Genomic DNA, 14,996 nt, shown 5'->3' with positions numbered 1-14,996 from the left:
CCTCTTGAAGCTCATCAAGAAAATGCAGAGTGTGTGCAAAGCAGCAATCACAGCAAAAGGTTGCTACTTTGAAGAAACTAGAATATAAGGGGTATTTTCAGTTGTTTTACACTTTTTTGTTTAGTGCATATTTCCACATGTGTTATTCATAGTTTTGATGCCCTCAGTGTGAATCTACAATGTCAATAGTCATGAAAATAAAGGAAACTCATTGAATTAAAAGGTGTGTCCAAGCTTTTGGTCTGTACTGTATATATATATATATATATATATATTTATATATACTGTATATATATATATATATATGTACTGTATATATGTGTGTGTTTAGTGTTTATCTGTCTCTTTTCATATTCCATGTACCCTACAGTGCAATAAGAGAAAGTGAATGATTATCACAGGGTAATGCTGTGATAGCATTACACCAGCATGCTTGGCAGTAGGCTCTGTGTTAAGTTTTATAGCCCCGCTTTTTCTCAAAAACATGCCTGGAAATATACAGAGCTAAGAAAAGCTTTCTTCAGATTTTACATGTTTATTCTGTTTATTCTCTGAAGTGGTTTGAATGATAAAATAAACTTTGAAATCTGAGAGATGCTGTATAACTTGTGTACATGCAAGGAAGAAAACTTTCTTTCTTTCATTTCAGTGGAGAAAAGCTATCCAAATCAACCTAGGTCTATGTGGAAAAAATAAGTAATCCAAGAAAAAGAAGCAGAGGAAATAGATCAATAAAAGCCCAAACTGATATTTATCTATTTATATAACTCTTGACCACAACTGCATGAAAGAAGCGAAATGAATAAAAAGTTAGTAGAGCTAACCTCACCACAACAAAATGTTTGATAAAGAACTGTTTATTCTGAGCACAAAGAAGCATTTATAGCTAATTATTTACAAAAGGGTTAATGCCTTTGGTTAATCATGGGATTATGCAGCCTGAAGCAATATTTCTAAGCTTGACTGATGCCATCCATACTCTGGTCACGGTTAAGTTGTGTTAGCTGGAGCTTGATTTTCAGAATCACTCAGGATTCTTTGATCTTGTTGATTTGTAGAAACTGAAAGGAAAATACACAGACCAGTTTCATCTCACATGTGATCCTTTATTGGTGCCAGAATTCATACATTTCCTGAGTGAGAAAAAGAAGACAGAAAAACACTCAGGAATTGTATACATCCTGTTCATATTACAGTTCATAATAAACATTTATTTTTATTAACAAGGCACGCCAAAATTGTAGCACATCCTTAGTGAAATTTTTTCACCATTAACAGTATAGTGCTGCTCTTCATTTGTGAGACAGCTATCAGACGAATCACTTTCAGTCACAGAAACTGATCATTTAAACCTCACTTTTTATCAGTCTGCTAAGTGCCACCATTTAAATGTCATATAGACAATAAGGGTTATAAATTAAACTTCTATTTTGCAGTATTTTTCCAGTGAACTTCATTTGTGTTGTTTGATGGAACTGAATCTAATGGTATTATTTTTGCAATACATGCATTTAGGCTTTTAGACTAAGTTCTAAATTAAAGCAGCTTGTAACAGACTGCTTGTCTTGGCGTTTTGATGTCGGACTCAGATGTCGGAGTCTGAAAGCAGTTCTCCTATGTGCATTCATCATGAGCAGTTGTATAAGCAGCATGCGTAAATTTGTTTCTCAGCTGCATGTTGTCAAAGCTAGATGCTGTGAGACAAAGACTTAGAAAACCTGAAATTATCCTGTTTTCTGAGGGGGGGGAAAAAATGAATAAATAAATTGACGTTCTTATAAAAATAAAGCTCTAATGATGACAATTAGCCTAAATGCTATCAGTGCAGGTAGATTCACAGCTTGTAGAACAGTTGTGCGAGGCAGAGCGCCAGTGAGTCCTATAACCTCCTAATAGCAGTCACGGTCATTTCTCCAGGCCCAGGGCTGAGCCCAGCATCGCCCTGACTTTGCACATCCCCAGAGAAGCTCGCTGATTCAGCCAGGAGCAGGTGGGGGATGAATGGACATCTTTCCAGTAGTCCAGCATCTCCTTGGGTGTGATTTGGTGGACGGACACCATAGCTTGATAGCAGCAGCGTCCGTATGGCACAGGTGGACCCCCGGCGAAGAGAGGGCAATGTGAGGGCCGCACCCCAGCAGCGTAGGCGCAGAGGCCAACAAACACATCCTCGGGGGGTAAAGGAGTGGACAGAGGCGATGCTGATGCTGCAAGGGCAACTTTGAGCAATGCAGAGCGAGAAAAGACGTAGGCTGTGCCACTGCAATAGTCGGGGAACACAGACAACGGGTAGGCCCCTGATGGGAGGTAGTGCTTGCTGTCTGGGTCGCGGTTTGGGGCCACATGGAGATGGACTCTACCCAGGTACAAGTCCCCTTGCTCGTAAGGGTTCTGGCTTTTGTTTAGGAAATGCAGAAGAACGCTGGGATTGAAGAAGACGTCATCATCCACTTTGGCCATGAAGTGAGCTTGAGGGCAGAACCTACGGACCCAGCCCAGCATGGCCAGGGTCTTCAGGGTAAGGTTGGCATAGGAGTCCAAGAACCGGCCCTGAATCAGATCCCCTTTCTCCCTGGCTTCTTCTATCAGCAGCTTTCCCAGGCCGGGGTCAGAGGCCACGCCCACCATGAAGAGGGTCATGACCCGCAGGCCCCGTACCTCCATCTGTCCGCCCCAGGTGTCTCTGATGGCCTGACGAGCCCGCTGATTGGCAGGTGCTGAGGTCACTATGGTGATGAGGTAAGGCTTGGCGCGCTGGCACACAAGCGGGCTGGGCATGAGCAGGAATTCCTCAGGTCTGGAGGGGGGTAGGCTCTGGGGCGAGACGATGGCGACATGCGGCTCCACCGCCCTGCTCATGCCCATCGAGGTGACCCACGTCTCAATGATGTCCAGGAAGAGCAGCGCGAGCACCGCGGCGCAGGCCAGGATGCCGCACAGGGACGGAAAGATCCCCGTCCTGTTTCCGCGCTTTCCTAACCTGGGCTTGCAACATCCCCTTCCGACCATGATCACCATCATCATCTCCTTGTCTGCTGCTTCTAGTGATGCAAGCAACAACAAAAGAAATATCCCTGTCTTCTCGCTGCTTTTTCCCCCCCTCTACTCCTATCGTCGCTTCACGTGAAGACGCATTCCTCTGGATCCGCTGCACTCTCCTCCACCTTTCTCTGCGGCAGCTCCGGCAGCTTTTCGTTTCTGCTGCAGCCTTCTGCCTTTGATTTGGAGGGATGTGCAGTTGCGCAAATGGAGCGGTCGATCTGACAGCGGCTCGCAGCAGGTTTTACTGCTTTTTTTTTTTTATTATTGCTGCGAAGAGGTCAGGTCTGTGCCCCGGTCCTCTGATTTAACGGCTTCAGAAATCCACAAATTGATGGGACGTCCGATATCCTGCTGAGGCGTACCAACCCAGTTTTTGATATTTTTTAAATATCCATCCGATCATCTACTGAAGGTTCAGAAAACGTCCATCCAACGTTGACTGAATATCCGCAGCGAGCGTTTGCTGGTCGTTGTTGGAGTCCAGTAAAAACAACACTTAAAATTAAGCGGATCAAACAGCGACGATAAGATGAAAAAAAAAATGGATTGATGAAAAAGTATGCGGATATTATTCATAAAGAGTTAAGTGGCTGAAGCTCCGTACGCCTATTGTCATCCTTACACCTGAACTTTGTGCGACACCTACTGGCTATTTTTGAGTATGATAAATAGAGATTGGTTGTCTGTTTTTCTTGTTTCAAAACATCCTTCAAGGTCAACCTTGATTACACGTCCATTCCAATAAATTATTAAAGTTGATTTAAAAAAAAAACTCGTTAAGGATCCATTGCACACAGTGTGATACATCCCATGTGGTTATTTCTATTAATTAATGGCAGCCAAGCAGTTAAAAACCATAAACTAACCTTTGTGTGGTGTTTATATTTTGGGGACTCAGCCATTGTAGCTTTGTTGGACCCACTGCATTGTATTGTTTGAAATTCAACACAAACAAAATCTTTTTACATTATAAGACAAAAAAGATGTTCACTTAAATTGCATCGGTAAAAACTGCATACATGGTTGATTTCTAACTCTGAAAGAAAACATTTTATGAAAAAAAGTACTGAATCATGTTTGCTGTATGACACAAACATGTAAATGTAAATTTCTATTCAATAAGTAAGCATTTATGTTTATCTTTAAATCTGCCTGTAAGGCTTTATAACTTACTTCTTATCTTTTCTTTTTAACTTTCACTACACTCATAAAGAACACGTTGAATGTTAATGTAACCATGTCACCCTAAAAATGACAGCAGCGTCACATGTGACACATAAAACAAATAAATACAGACTTTATACCTAACCTATACATTTTCCCAAACTTTAAGTCAAGTCCTAAAGCTTAAACATTATGCACACCATGCCTCTCTAAACCTTACCGGTAGAGTTCAGTACAATTGAAAGAAGTAAATAAATAAAAAATGACGACCAGAAAATGTCCTCACTTTCCACAAATGACCTCCCCGTTGCTTGTGAAAATTGTTGTTTCCTACAAGAACTACAGTAACACACAGTCATATCCTGGACAGATGTGTGCAGGATATGGGCTGTCTCTGTTGCATTCTTTATTTTAAGCCAGTTAGATGATGGTCAGCAGTGTTTCACTGGCGCTTTGGAGAAATGGAACTGAATCGGTGCTCAGCGGTCCAAACATTGCTTTGGCTGTAGCAAGAGTGGAGAGGTTCAGAATCCATGCTGGTTGAGGTCTATGAAGTGTCTGGTCTGTTAATTTGAGGAGTCATGTGATCTGCTGGTTTTTAGCCACTGTGTTTATGCAGTTCAAAGTTAGAACAGTAATCTAGTAGACCATTTTGGTGTCTACTGAGAAGCTTTGTAGAAATGCAAATTGTCATTTTCCACCAGGACTTGACACCTGCCCAGACTTGATAAAGTGCTGTTATTTCCAGCAACCTCACCTGATCAAACTCCCATAGAAAATATATGGAGTATTGTTAAGAGGAAGATCAGAGACACCAGATCCAGCAATGCAGATGAGCTAAAAGCACAAAGTAACCTGAGCTTCCCTAACACTTCAGCAGAACCACAGAGTGTTTGCTTCCATTCTGTGATGCATTTCACAAATCTATGCAAAAAGGAGCCCCAACATACTTACTGATCTTACTGATGTATATACTTACTGAACTTCTTACTGATCTGGTGTAATATTTAAATCATTTGGGAAGCTGAAGTCAAAATTATAAGAAAAAAAACCCAGAGTATATTTGATCACGATGAATGCAGTTAAAATCCATATAAAGATACACATTTTGAAGTTAAATCAGAACAAATTCCTCTGGTTTTAGGTTGTTTAGAATTACCATTAATCATTTCTATTTGCTAAATGCCAGCTAGAAAACCTAGCAGGAACATTTTGTAGAGATTGTTTTGTAACCTTCTTCAAATCTGGTTAGTACCAGTGATTGTCTTCTAAACTGGATGACTTGGGTCAAACCTTTCAGGTTTTCTTCCACAAACTTCTCACACTTTGCTGGAGTTCTGGCGCATTCCTCCTGACAGAACTGGTGTAACTCAATTACCTTTATAGGCCGCCTTAGTCCCACACACCTTTTTAGATCTACCAACAACGTCTCCACTGGAATAACATCAGGGCTTTGTGATGGCCATTGTCCTTAAACCCTTAAGGGAACACGGATTGAGTTTTAAAGCGTGCAAAACAATACAGAAATTATAATTAGCTATAACTCATGTAATCATAATTTATCAGAACCAGAAAACATGACAGGGTGAAATACACAAATTTTCAGAGACACTTGACAATGAAATCAGTCATTACCATTCACGCACACAATGACACGCAGAAACCTATCAAGAAAGCTAAATAATACCTAAACTGAAATTGTTTTTATCTCGTTATTTTTTTAATACGCATAATTTGACAAGTCCCCAGACATTATGACGTCAACGCTGTCTGGCTCGCGCAAGGCTTGGAGTGGGGGGGTTGAGGCACGCGGACAGAGAGGGAGGAGGAAGAAGAAGAAGGGGAAAAAAAACATCATCATCATCATCATCATCAATGCGCTGTTGGTGCGGGGGTCACGAACTATGACCTTTAACAGAAGAAAATAATAATTATTTTTTATGGAACAACCGAGCGCCTTAAAGCTGAGAGCGGCGTCCCTCTGAGGTGAGTGTCAGTCCTGGGCTGGAAGCATTAAAGCCCTATGAAGAAGCAGCTCTGGGTCACAAAACAGCGGCTAGCTGCTTAGCTTCCTGTCCGGCTGCGGGTGCTTTACCTCCGGGGATGAACAGAAACAAACTGCGCGCAGTCTGGCAGTCGGCACAGACACATTGGCTGATTATTAACTACATGACAATGCTGTTGATTTGTTGTGCTCCCTGCATTGTGAATCTTAGAGGCAGACCCCGCTAGCTGTTGCTCCATAGCCTACCGTAGGTTTATTTGCGTCTAGCTAGCAGCGACAGCTAACACCGGATGAACTCGACCCTTTTACCTTTGCCGTCCAGCTGACACGAGTGGATAGAAATGTCTGTGTCAGAGATTTATTTGGAAAAGCTATTTTTTTTGCATCTCCAGTCAGAATATTAGATGTCACCCCCTCCACTGCCTATTAAGAAAATTGTTTCATTATACCAATTATCATAACCGTCTGCGGTTATGTTGGCCAAACGCCAGATTCTCCATTTTGTTCTGTTTTGTGTTTGGAGTGAAGTTACTGATAGACAAACTGTTCAGCCAATCTGTAAACAACATGAAGCCTCACGCTCCTCCCTGTGGACTACTGAAGGTACCTTAATCAGCTGCAGCTGGGGTCTTTGTTAAAGTAACACTGACTAATAAAGGTTATGTAAAGGTGTAAAAATGAAAATATGTGATTACAGAAAAGCGCAAATGAACATTTATTAAGATGTGCATTTCCAGATCTTAATAAGATCTGGAAATGCATTGTGAACCTTACATTGATTTTTGAGGATTAAGTAAAACTAGTCTTCAGTAAATATTTCCACCTCTATGGCTTTTCCTTTACTTGCACTCTGCTCTCTCTGCAGATCATAATGTCATCTGCAAACATTTGTAATATGTTCTCTGTAATAATAACTATATGAGTATTTATTCTAGGTGACATGCATCCTATGCAGTTTTTCCCCCCAACTTTGAGGTTGTGATGTGACCAAATGAGGATAAATTAAAAGGGGTATGAAAATGAAGTACACAAAGATATTCTTTGAGTTTTTTTCCCATTGGCCCCTGATATTAAAAGGCAGCATCAAGAATGCTTGCAAAGGCAGTAGTGGTTACATTGTTACTCTGTATTTTCATCACTTTATACCAAGACCTATGAGGGTAAAAAAATAAAACAAAATGTCTGTCATCGGTCTCTTGATGCAGAGGGATATTGCTGTAGATTCATGATCCAATAGAATCAAGCCTGTCCACCTTGAGCTTTAGTACTGAATGTGTTCAGAATAGCCACAAAGCAGGGCAGTATCTTTAAAAATACACCTGCAGTTTCACATTTGACCTTTTTTAGGGGAACTCATAGCTGGTGTCATTTAGTCTAAGTGATTTCTCAGAAACAAGTTCAAAACAAAACTATTATCAGTCATTATGAAAGAAAACACCCATATGTCACACCCCAGTTTAGTTTGGTATATATAAAATAAACCTGTTGATGAATAAAGTCTCTTGCATTCCTCCGCAGACCTCACTAATGACTCTACATGATCATGGCGACCAACCTGAACCTGCTCTCTCAGCAGAAATCAGACTCTGAGCATGAGGCAGAGGTCAGTGTGCAGAGAAAGGCTTTCTTCCTGTTTTGTTTCACATCACACTGTCAAATTCTTTTAACGGATTCATAAAGTATTATGAATCCATAATACTTTTTATAATACTTCCATAGAAATAATGTTTCTATTTATTCCGGATTTAAGAGCTATTTTTGTGTTTGCTTGCTGACAAAAATTATTTGTGCTTAACTGGGTTAGGGGTCATGCTCTCCATCAGATCCATCAGATCCAGTGATGGGTGAGTCTCCCCAGCGCTTTCGGGTCATCTCTGCAGAGCCTGCCACAACACCACAGCGAATACAGGTAATCGAATCAACAGTGCAATACCAGGCAGATTCTGCATGTAACATATCTCTGTGCTTTTATTATTTATTTACATTAATTTAACTTATTTACATTAATAATCACACATGTTTTTTGTCTCTCTCTTTTATAACTGGACTATTCAGATTGTAACCGACCAGCAGACGGGTCAGAAGATCCAGATTGTGACAGCGATGAACCCGTCCAGTGCTTCAAAGCAGCAGTTCATCCTGACAACGGCTGACAGCTCAGGGGCGAGCAAAGTTATCCTGGCCTCACCGGAGACTCACAACTCGAAGCAGGTCATCTTCACAGCTGCAGACAGCCTGATGCCAGGAAGGATACAGGTACATTTGTCCCAATATATACCCTTCTGCTCCATAATGTTTAGAAATCTGCTGGGGCATCCTTTGTTTTAATATTTTTTACTGTTTTTTAAATATATCCTTGACGTTATGTGGACCATTTAAAGGGGAAACTTGTAAAATATGAGTTTGCTTTTGCCTTTTCCTTTCAGATCGTCACAGATCCAGTGTCAATGGAGCGTTTGTTGGGACAGTCAGGAGATCTAAGTCGATCTCAGCCAGTGGAATATTGCGTGGTGTGTGGCGACAAAGCTTCAGGTACTCTACCTTTCAGCTGTTCAGCTTCACTCTATCGGCAAAAGGACTCAAACACTTTTGTGTGCTTTCAGGGCGTCACTATGGAGCTGTCAGCTGTGAGGGATGCAAAGGTTTCTTCAAGCGGAGTGTGAGGAAAAATCTCACCTACAGTTGTCGCAGTAAGCAGGACTGTGTCATCAACAAACATCACCGCAACCGCTGCCAGTTCTGCCGGCTGAGAAAATGCCTTAACATGGGGATGAAAACTGATTGTGAGTTTGCATCCAAATTGATTCCTTAAATATCGTTTCAGTTAAACAAATGTAATTAGTTGGATTAAGGAAGCCTGAACAACAAGGTTTTCCTTTTACTTATACTTTCTTAGAGAGTGGTTCTGAAACTGTACAAGTATTGCCCTAATAAATGCCTTGTTGTGAAGGTACGACCAGGACATTTTAAAGCAGGAGCCCATCAGGTCTTTTTGCCATTTTGCCGATAAAAGCACTAACTTTCTTTTTTGTTGGCACTAAATGACAAATTTTTTGTGCGTTTTATTTTGATCTATAAATTGAAATTTCCAATTTCAAAGTTGGAAAAAAATGCTTGAAATGTTTTGTCTGCCCTTTTTTTGGAGACGGTTCTGGTTAAACAAGAGGCACTGATCTTTTCAAATTATTTATGCTATATGTGCCACAATAATTTCTCAGTACTACTAAACATTAAGCCAGGTACCAGTAGTGATGCAGTGGCTGATACTGATGTTGATCTTAACATATTGTGAAACCATCAGTACCAACTTGAAGCTGGCCTTGTGTCTTGAAGCCTCTGGTATTTGGTTCTCCGGCTAAATATCTATACTACAACAACCAAAAGCTGTGAAACTGTTCCCTCATCTTTAATTGTCTTCACTTTATTTATGCCTTGAAAATACCAATTTCTTCTCGACTTTTTATGTGTTATTATTATTATTATTAGAAGTAGTAGTTGTTGTATTACTTCAAAATAATAGTAACAACATTCTGCCTGTTGTAATTGTTTAGCTGTCCAGAGTGAGAGGAAACCCATCGACGTTGTTCCCCGAGAAAGACACTCCAACTGTGCTGCCTCCACCCAGAAGATCTACATCCGCAAGGATCTCAACAGCCCACTCATCGCTACACCAACCTTTATCTCTGATACAGATACAGATGGTTCCAGGTCAGTAGAAATGAGACCTGTTCATGTATAGCGCAATAAACAAGTATTTTGTTAATTATCAATGTCTCTTTTTTTATGTCTTGTTTAATCAATAAGTAATGCCAGGCAAGGATAACCTAAGAGATAATTCTATTTTTATGGAAACAAAAGCTATCCAAATCCTCCATGCAATTACTTTTTTACATAATAGATATTCTTAGCGATTCTTTGCAATAAATGCAGTCATAATGTGAAAAATGCTTTTTGTATTTACTCAGTTTATTATTGTATTATTGTACAGATCCAGCCTGCTGGACCAGGGAATGCTGGTTAATATCCAGCAGCCGGTTATTCAGGCTGATGGGACGTTGCTGTTGGCAACAGACTCCAAGGTACATCTGATCATAAAGACACACCGTGCTCTGCTGCCTCACTCTGTTCTCTGCTTCTTTGAATAACTTCTAGCATCAATGTCTTTGGCTGAAGTTGAGGCCATAATGTGAGAATTATGTGTTTGCTTTAGATGGATTCTGAGCACGGAAACCTGGGGACGCTTGCCAATGTTGTGACATCACTTGCCAACCTGAGTGATTCGCTGAAAGAAAGCCTGAACAATGGTGATACCTCAGACAGCCAGCAGGAGGAGCAGTCTGCAAGCGAGATAACACGGTCAGTTGGTCATATTGAAAGTATTTCAGCTACACGTTCATCTCAGGTCCTTCAGGAAATATTTGTATGGTTTTGTTGTAATTAGATTTAGTAGTTTTAAAATGAGGGAAATCTTTTATTTTTTATTTGTTGCTATAGGTTATGCTTTTAATTGAGTTAAAAATGTGTGTGTGTGGGGGTGTGTGTGCGTGTGCGGGCTGGCGGGCGTGCGTGTGTGTGTGTGTGTTTGTATGTACTTCAATGCAGTGCCTTTGACACTCTGGCCAAAGTCTTCAACCCACCTGAAGCAGGGGGAGAACAGAACCTGGCTGAGAAGTCGCATTGTGTCAGTGGGACTACCATCCAGCTGATTGGACGGGACCAAGAGACGCCCATCATTGAGGTGGAGGGACCGCTGCTCACCGACAGCCATGTTGGTTTCAAGGTGAGTGGAGGGAGTCTTCTAAAGCCACTGAGATAGAAAAGAGGATGCATGCAAATCTTTAATAAACTCTGAGATTATATCAAATGTGTTCTTCTGTGGGCTGGCAATGTTGTGTTTTTTTTTTTTTTTTGCTGATATAGACACCTGGCAAGAGTCAAACCATATACATGGTTTTTGAAGTGATTCTTAATGGTTAATTGTTCATATCAGAAAAAAACAGATTTTTTCGCTTTTTATTAGGACTGAACTGATCAATTTCAATGAACTGATTACTGAGACAATCATTAACTAATTTAGTAATCAATTAAATGTTAACTGTAATGTAAAGACTCTGAAAAAATCTTTTGCTGAAAGAACAACATATTCAGTGCAGGATTTAAGTCAAAACTGTACAAAAAATATATAAATTTTGCCCTTATAATAATAGACCCTTCTTTGTCTGTAAATATTTTTACGATAATCTTTTAACATATTACAAATGTCATAAAAAAGGCTTAAGTGGTTAATGAAAAATCTGCTGAATGTGGCAATTTTTAAAAATATGATTAATCAATTGATCGTCAAAATAATCAACAGAATAACTGATTGCAAAAATAATCAAGCAGCCATACTTTTTATGTTATTTTAATATAACTCCGGTTGTAATGTTCTTGTTCCTGTTTCTGTTGGCTCCAGCTGACCATGCCCAGCCCCATGCCCGAGTATCTGAATGTACACTACATCTGTGAGTCGGCGTCCAGGCTCCTCTTCCTCTCCATGCACTGGGCACGCTCCATTCCTGCCTTCTCAGTACTTGGGTGGGGGAGAAAAAGAAATCGGCACAACAAAAGTTTCATGTTGCAATGCTGCCGTTTCCTGTTTGTTTGTGGTATATCTTACATGTTTATGTATTTCCCAGTCAGGAGGCAAACACAAGCTTGGTGCGAGCTTGCTGGAACGAGCTGTTCATCCTGGGTCTTGCTCAGTGTGCTCACGTGATGAACCTGTCAACCATCCTGACTGCCATCATTAACCATCTGCAAAGCAGCGTCCAGGACGGTATGGACCAAAGACCCCGTCATCATCTCACAGTAGGACACAAACATGAAAACAGGAGCAAAGAAATGTCATTTTTATTAGCTTGTAGCTGTTGTTGCTTGCACTAAATGCTAACATATTGCATGTCTTAGCCTCTGAGTTGTGTGGTGTGCCCCATTCCCCATTCATGAACATGACAGTGTGTGCCCCTGATTATCAGCCAGCTTAAAACATTAATATTTAGGGAAGTTTGTCTGTGATGACAAGCCTGAAAGATGCAATATTTTCTGTAATTGCTCTCCAACCCAGGTCCTGCTGTCCTGCATGTTATAGATGTTTCCCTGCTGCTGCACGCCTTATTTAAATAGCAGGGGTCTTTGGAAGTTGATACTATGCTGAAGAGATAATGCAATCATTTCTACCAGATGTGTGTGGACCAAAGGACTGTATAGGACACTCAGTCCACATTTTTTAGGTTCTTGTGAAGATGCATAAGTCTTGCATCTCTCTGTTTATTTTTTATTTTGGTGACCATTTCCAGATGAAAGCAGGAAGCCCCAGAAACCCATTTCTGTAAATATTTGACAGCTTGTTTATACTTGGGAAGTTAAAAAAAAAAAAGTTAAATTTATCTGAATATTAAAGTATAAAATCAAGTCATTTAGACCTTTTATTTCTGTAAAATCTGCATAATTGTCCAACTTTACAATAACTTAACATGGCTTCATACAAAAAGCTTAGCTGTGTATCTCATGTTTTGCTCATCAAAAGTCTTACATTATAAGATTAAATCTAGAAATCATAGCCCAGGAGCCTGCTGAACTCCATGACTACATTTGTTTCATGGGATCTATACAGAAATGTTAGAAGTTTCTTTTTTTTTCTTCAGACAAACTTTCTGGAGAGAGGGTGAAGCAGGTGATGGAGCACATCTGGAAGTTCCAGGAGTTTTGTAACAGCATGACACGGCTGGAGACTGACAGCTACGAATATGCCTACCTAAAGGCTATTGTGTTGTTCAGTCCTGGTGAGAATTATCTTTAATGCAAGAAACTTATTCTAAATCATATTTTTACATTCAATATGAAAACCTACCCAATCAGGTTAGTTTTTATAAATTTCAGTTGGTTTTTTTTTTGTTGTTTTTCCTAATGATCAGATCACCCAGGTGTGGAGAGCAGCGGCCAGGTTGAGAAGTTCCAAGAGAAAGCCCTCATGGAGCTGCAAGACTATGTGCAAAAAACATATCCTGAAGACACATACAGGTCAGTTAATGTTATTAATTCATGGCATGAATTCTTTCAAGGGTAAACAAACTAAAAGTGAATCTGGTCACTCAGAACAAACAAGAATCATTCATCAGAACCAGACCGGCTTCTTCATACCTTAACTTTCAAATAAATAAATAAATAAATAAAATATAGAACTATGACAAAAAAAAGCCTCACTACAGTCATTGTTATTGCTCCCATTTTAAAATAAGAGAGTCAACATGAGGGCATAAATAATGTTACCTCAGACATGGTTTCAGGTGTAGTGTATGTATGCTTGTGTATGGTTCTGACCTAAACTTTCATGAATATAAGCAGAAATTGTTCAGGTATTTTTGACTGAAATAAGTCATCAGGGATGATTTTTGGACAAAATCTGACAAAAATAATCTTTTTCCCTCAGACTAACACGCATCCTGACACGTCTGCCTGCCCTTCGTCTAATGAACTCAAGTATCACAGAGGAACTTTTCTTCACTGGTTTGATAGGCAACGTCTCTATTGACAGCATCATTCCCTACATACTCAAGATGGAGACAGCGGAGTATAACAGCCAGGACTCGGACTCAACAGAATGACAACACACCAAGGACCTAGAAAGTGTCAGTTAAGTTTGTAAATCTCATTTTCAGGTACATGGTCTCTAGAGGGCTGTAGTTGAACTACAAATCTTTGTTTTCTAACATTACTTGCCGGATTTGGCGTAACATGGCATTGGAAAACCAGGATGGCCAGGAATGTTTTCTGCACTTCATGCTGTGAGTCGCTCTTAAGTACATGGGGGAAAAATATTCAGTCAGCTGTAACTTCTCAACTGTTTCTTTTAATATTTTCTTCACATTTCATTGAGCACTTTGATCCTCATTGTCAAATAGCCTGAAGTTTAAATAAGCCTTACGTTCTGTGATGTTAATCAAATACATTTAATTTTGAGTACTAGCCTTTGATCCAAAAATGTCAAATAAAATACCAAACACAGCCTGAATTGTAAACATCAGATTATGTAAACCTACAGGAGGATCATATTGTTTTGGTTTCTTCTGCTGCCAGCACTTCTGCAGTCGGTACGTTTCATGTTTGTGGCAAAAGTTTCAGACTCAAACACGGACGTCTCTAATAGCCAAGAAATTTAAAATCACTTTCACATCAGAATATATATAAACTGGCTTTGTATGTTTTTTTTTCCCCTTTGATGTTTTTGTCCAAGTATTTTAACAAAAGCTAATTAACAAACCTCACAATTATTACGTATAATCTAAATGGAGGCCTTTAACTTATTTTGTTTATTTTACGACACTTACAGCCAGATCACCCATGTCCATACCGTTGGCCTGAACTATGGTTTAACAAGGTAAATTTAGTTTCAGGTTCAGTTTAAGATGAAGCGGATTCACTTCTTACCTTGATCTATCACCATGGGAACTCATAGAAGAAACTCGGGCAGCATAATATTAGAAAAACAGTAAACAAAGCAATATTATTGCTGAATACTGAGAAAATTACAATTATTTCTTTAATTGGTCTGATTCTTTTTCCATCATTGTTGTATAAGCAAAATTATGCTTTGATCATTTGAATATGAGATTGAAATGAACACTAATCTTCACATTCCCGGCAATTGTTTTGGGATTTTTTTAGGTACTATTATTGGTATGTGCCAACATTAGGAATTTGATCAGCATTGATCCGATTAAAAAAAACAAAAAAAAATGGCAAC

At 39.8% G+C, this 14,996-nt stretch overlaps 2 protein-coding genes and 1 long non-coding RNA gene across 6 annotated transcripts; 2 read left to right on the top strand and 1 right to left on the bottom strand.

Annotated features, from left to right (window-relative positions):
* Window positions 1–1,085: 1,085 nt before the first annotated feature.
* Window positions 1,086–4,296, bottom strand: b3galt4 (UDP-Gal:betaGlcNAc beta 1,3-galactosyltransferase, polypeptide 4). The gene has a single exon (XM_032576924.1). It carries the CDS (start codon window positions 3,022–3,024, stop codon window positions 1,906–1,908), a length of 1,119 nt encoding a protein of 372 aa, XP_032432815.1. The 5' UTR covers window positions 3,025–4,296; the 3' UTR covers window positions 1,086–1,905.
* Window positions 4,297–5,794: 1,498 nt separating this feature from the next.
* On the top strand, window positions 5,795–14,979 carry nr2c2 (nuclear receptor subfamily 2, group C, member 2). 4 transcript variants are annotated; one of them, XM_032576894.1, is made up of 15 exons: window positions 5,797–6,192; window positions 7,730–7,814; window positions 8,016–8,120; window positions 8,267–8,467; window positions 8,638–8,743; window positions 8,815–8,994; window positions 9,763–9,919; window positions 10,200–10,290; window positions 10,422–10,567; window positions 10,814–10,991; window positions 11,667–11,788; window positions 11,890–12,029; window positions 12,898–13,035; window positions 13,168–13,273; window positions 13,683–14,979. In XM_032576894.1, exons 2-15 carry the CDS (start codon window positions 7,749–7,751, stop codon window positions 13,855–13,857), a joined length of 1,911 nt encoding a protein of 636 aa, XP_032432785.1. In that variant the 5' UTR covers window positions 5,797–6,192; window positions 7,730–7,748; the 3' UTR covers window positions 13,858–14,979. The 4 variants fall into 4 exon arrangements, 2 of the variants coding, with proteins under 2 accessions (XP_032432785.1, XP_032432794.1); XR_004341008.1 differs by lacking the exon at window positions 13,683–14,979 and having other exon boundaries at window positions 5,796–6,192; window positions 11,890–12,061; XM_032576903.1 differs by lacking the exon at window positions 5,797–6,192 and having other exon boundaries at window positions 8,035–8,120.
* LOC116728666 (uncharacterized) lies at window positions 12,068–12,617 on the top strand. Its single transcript, XR_004341011.1, has 2 exons — window positions 12,068–12,439; window positions 12,505–12,617. It is a non-coding gene; the product is annotated as an uncharacterized LOC116728666 (long non-coding RNA).
* Window positions 14,980–14,996: the final 17 nt, after the last annotated feature.

The sequence above is a fragment of the Xiphophorus hellerii genome, chromosome 1 (assembly GCF_003331165.1).
Source record: "Xiphophorus hellerii strain 12219 chromosome 1, Xiphophorus_hellerii-4.1, whole genome shotgun sequence".
Taxonomy (NCBI): Eukaryota; Metazoa; Chordata; class Actinopteri; order Cyprinodontiformes; family Poeciliidae; genus Xiphophorus; species Xiphophorus hellerii.
This window is presented reverse-complemented; position numbering and strand designations above follow the sequence as displayed.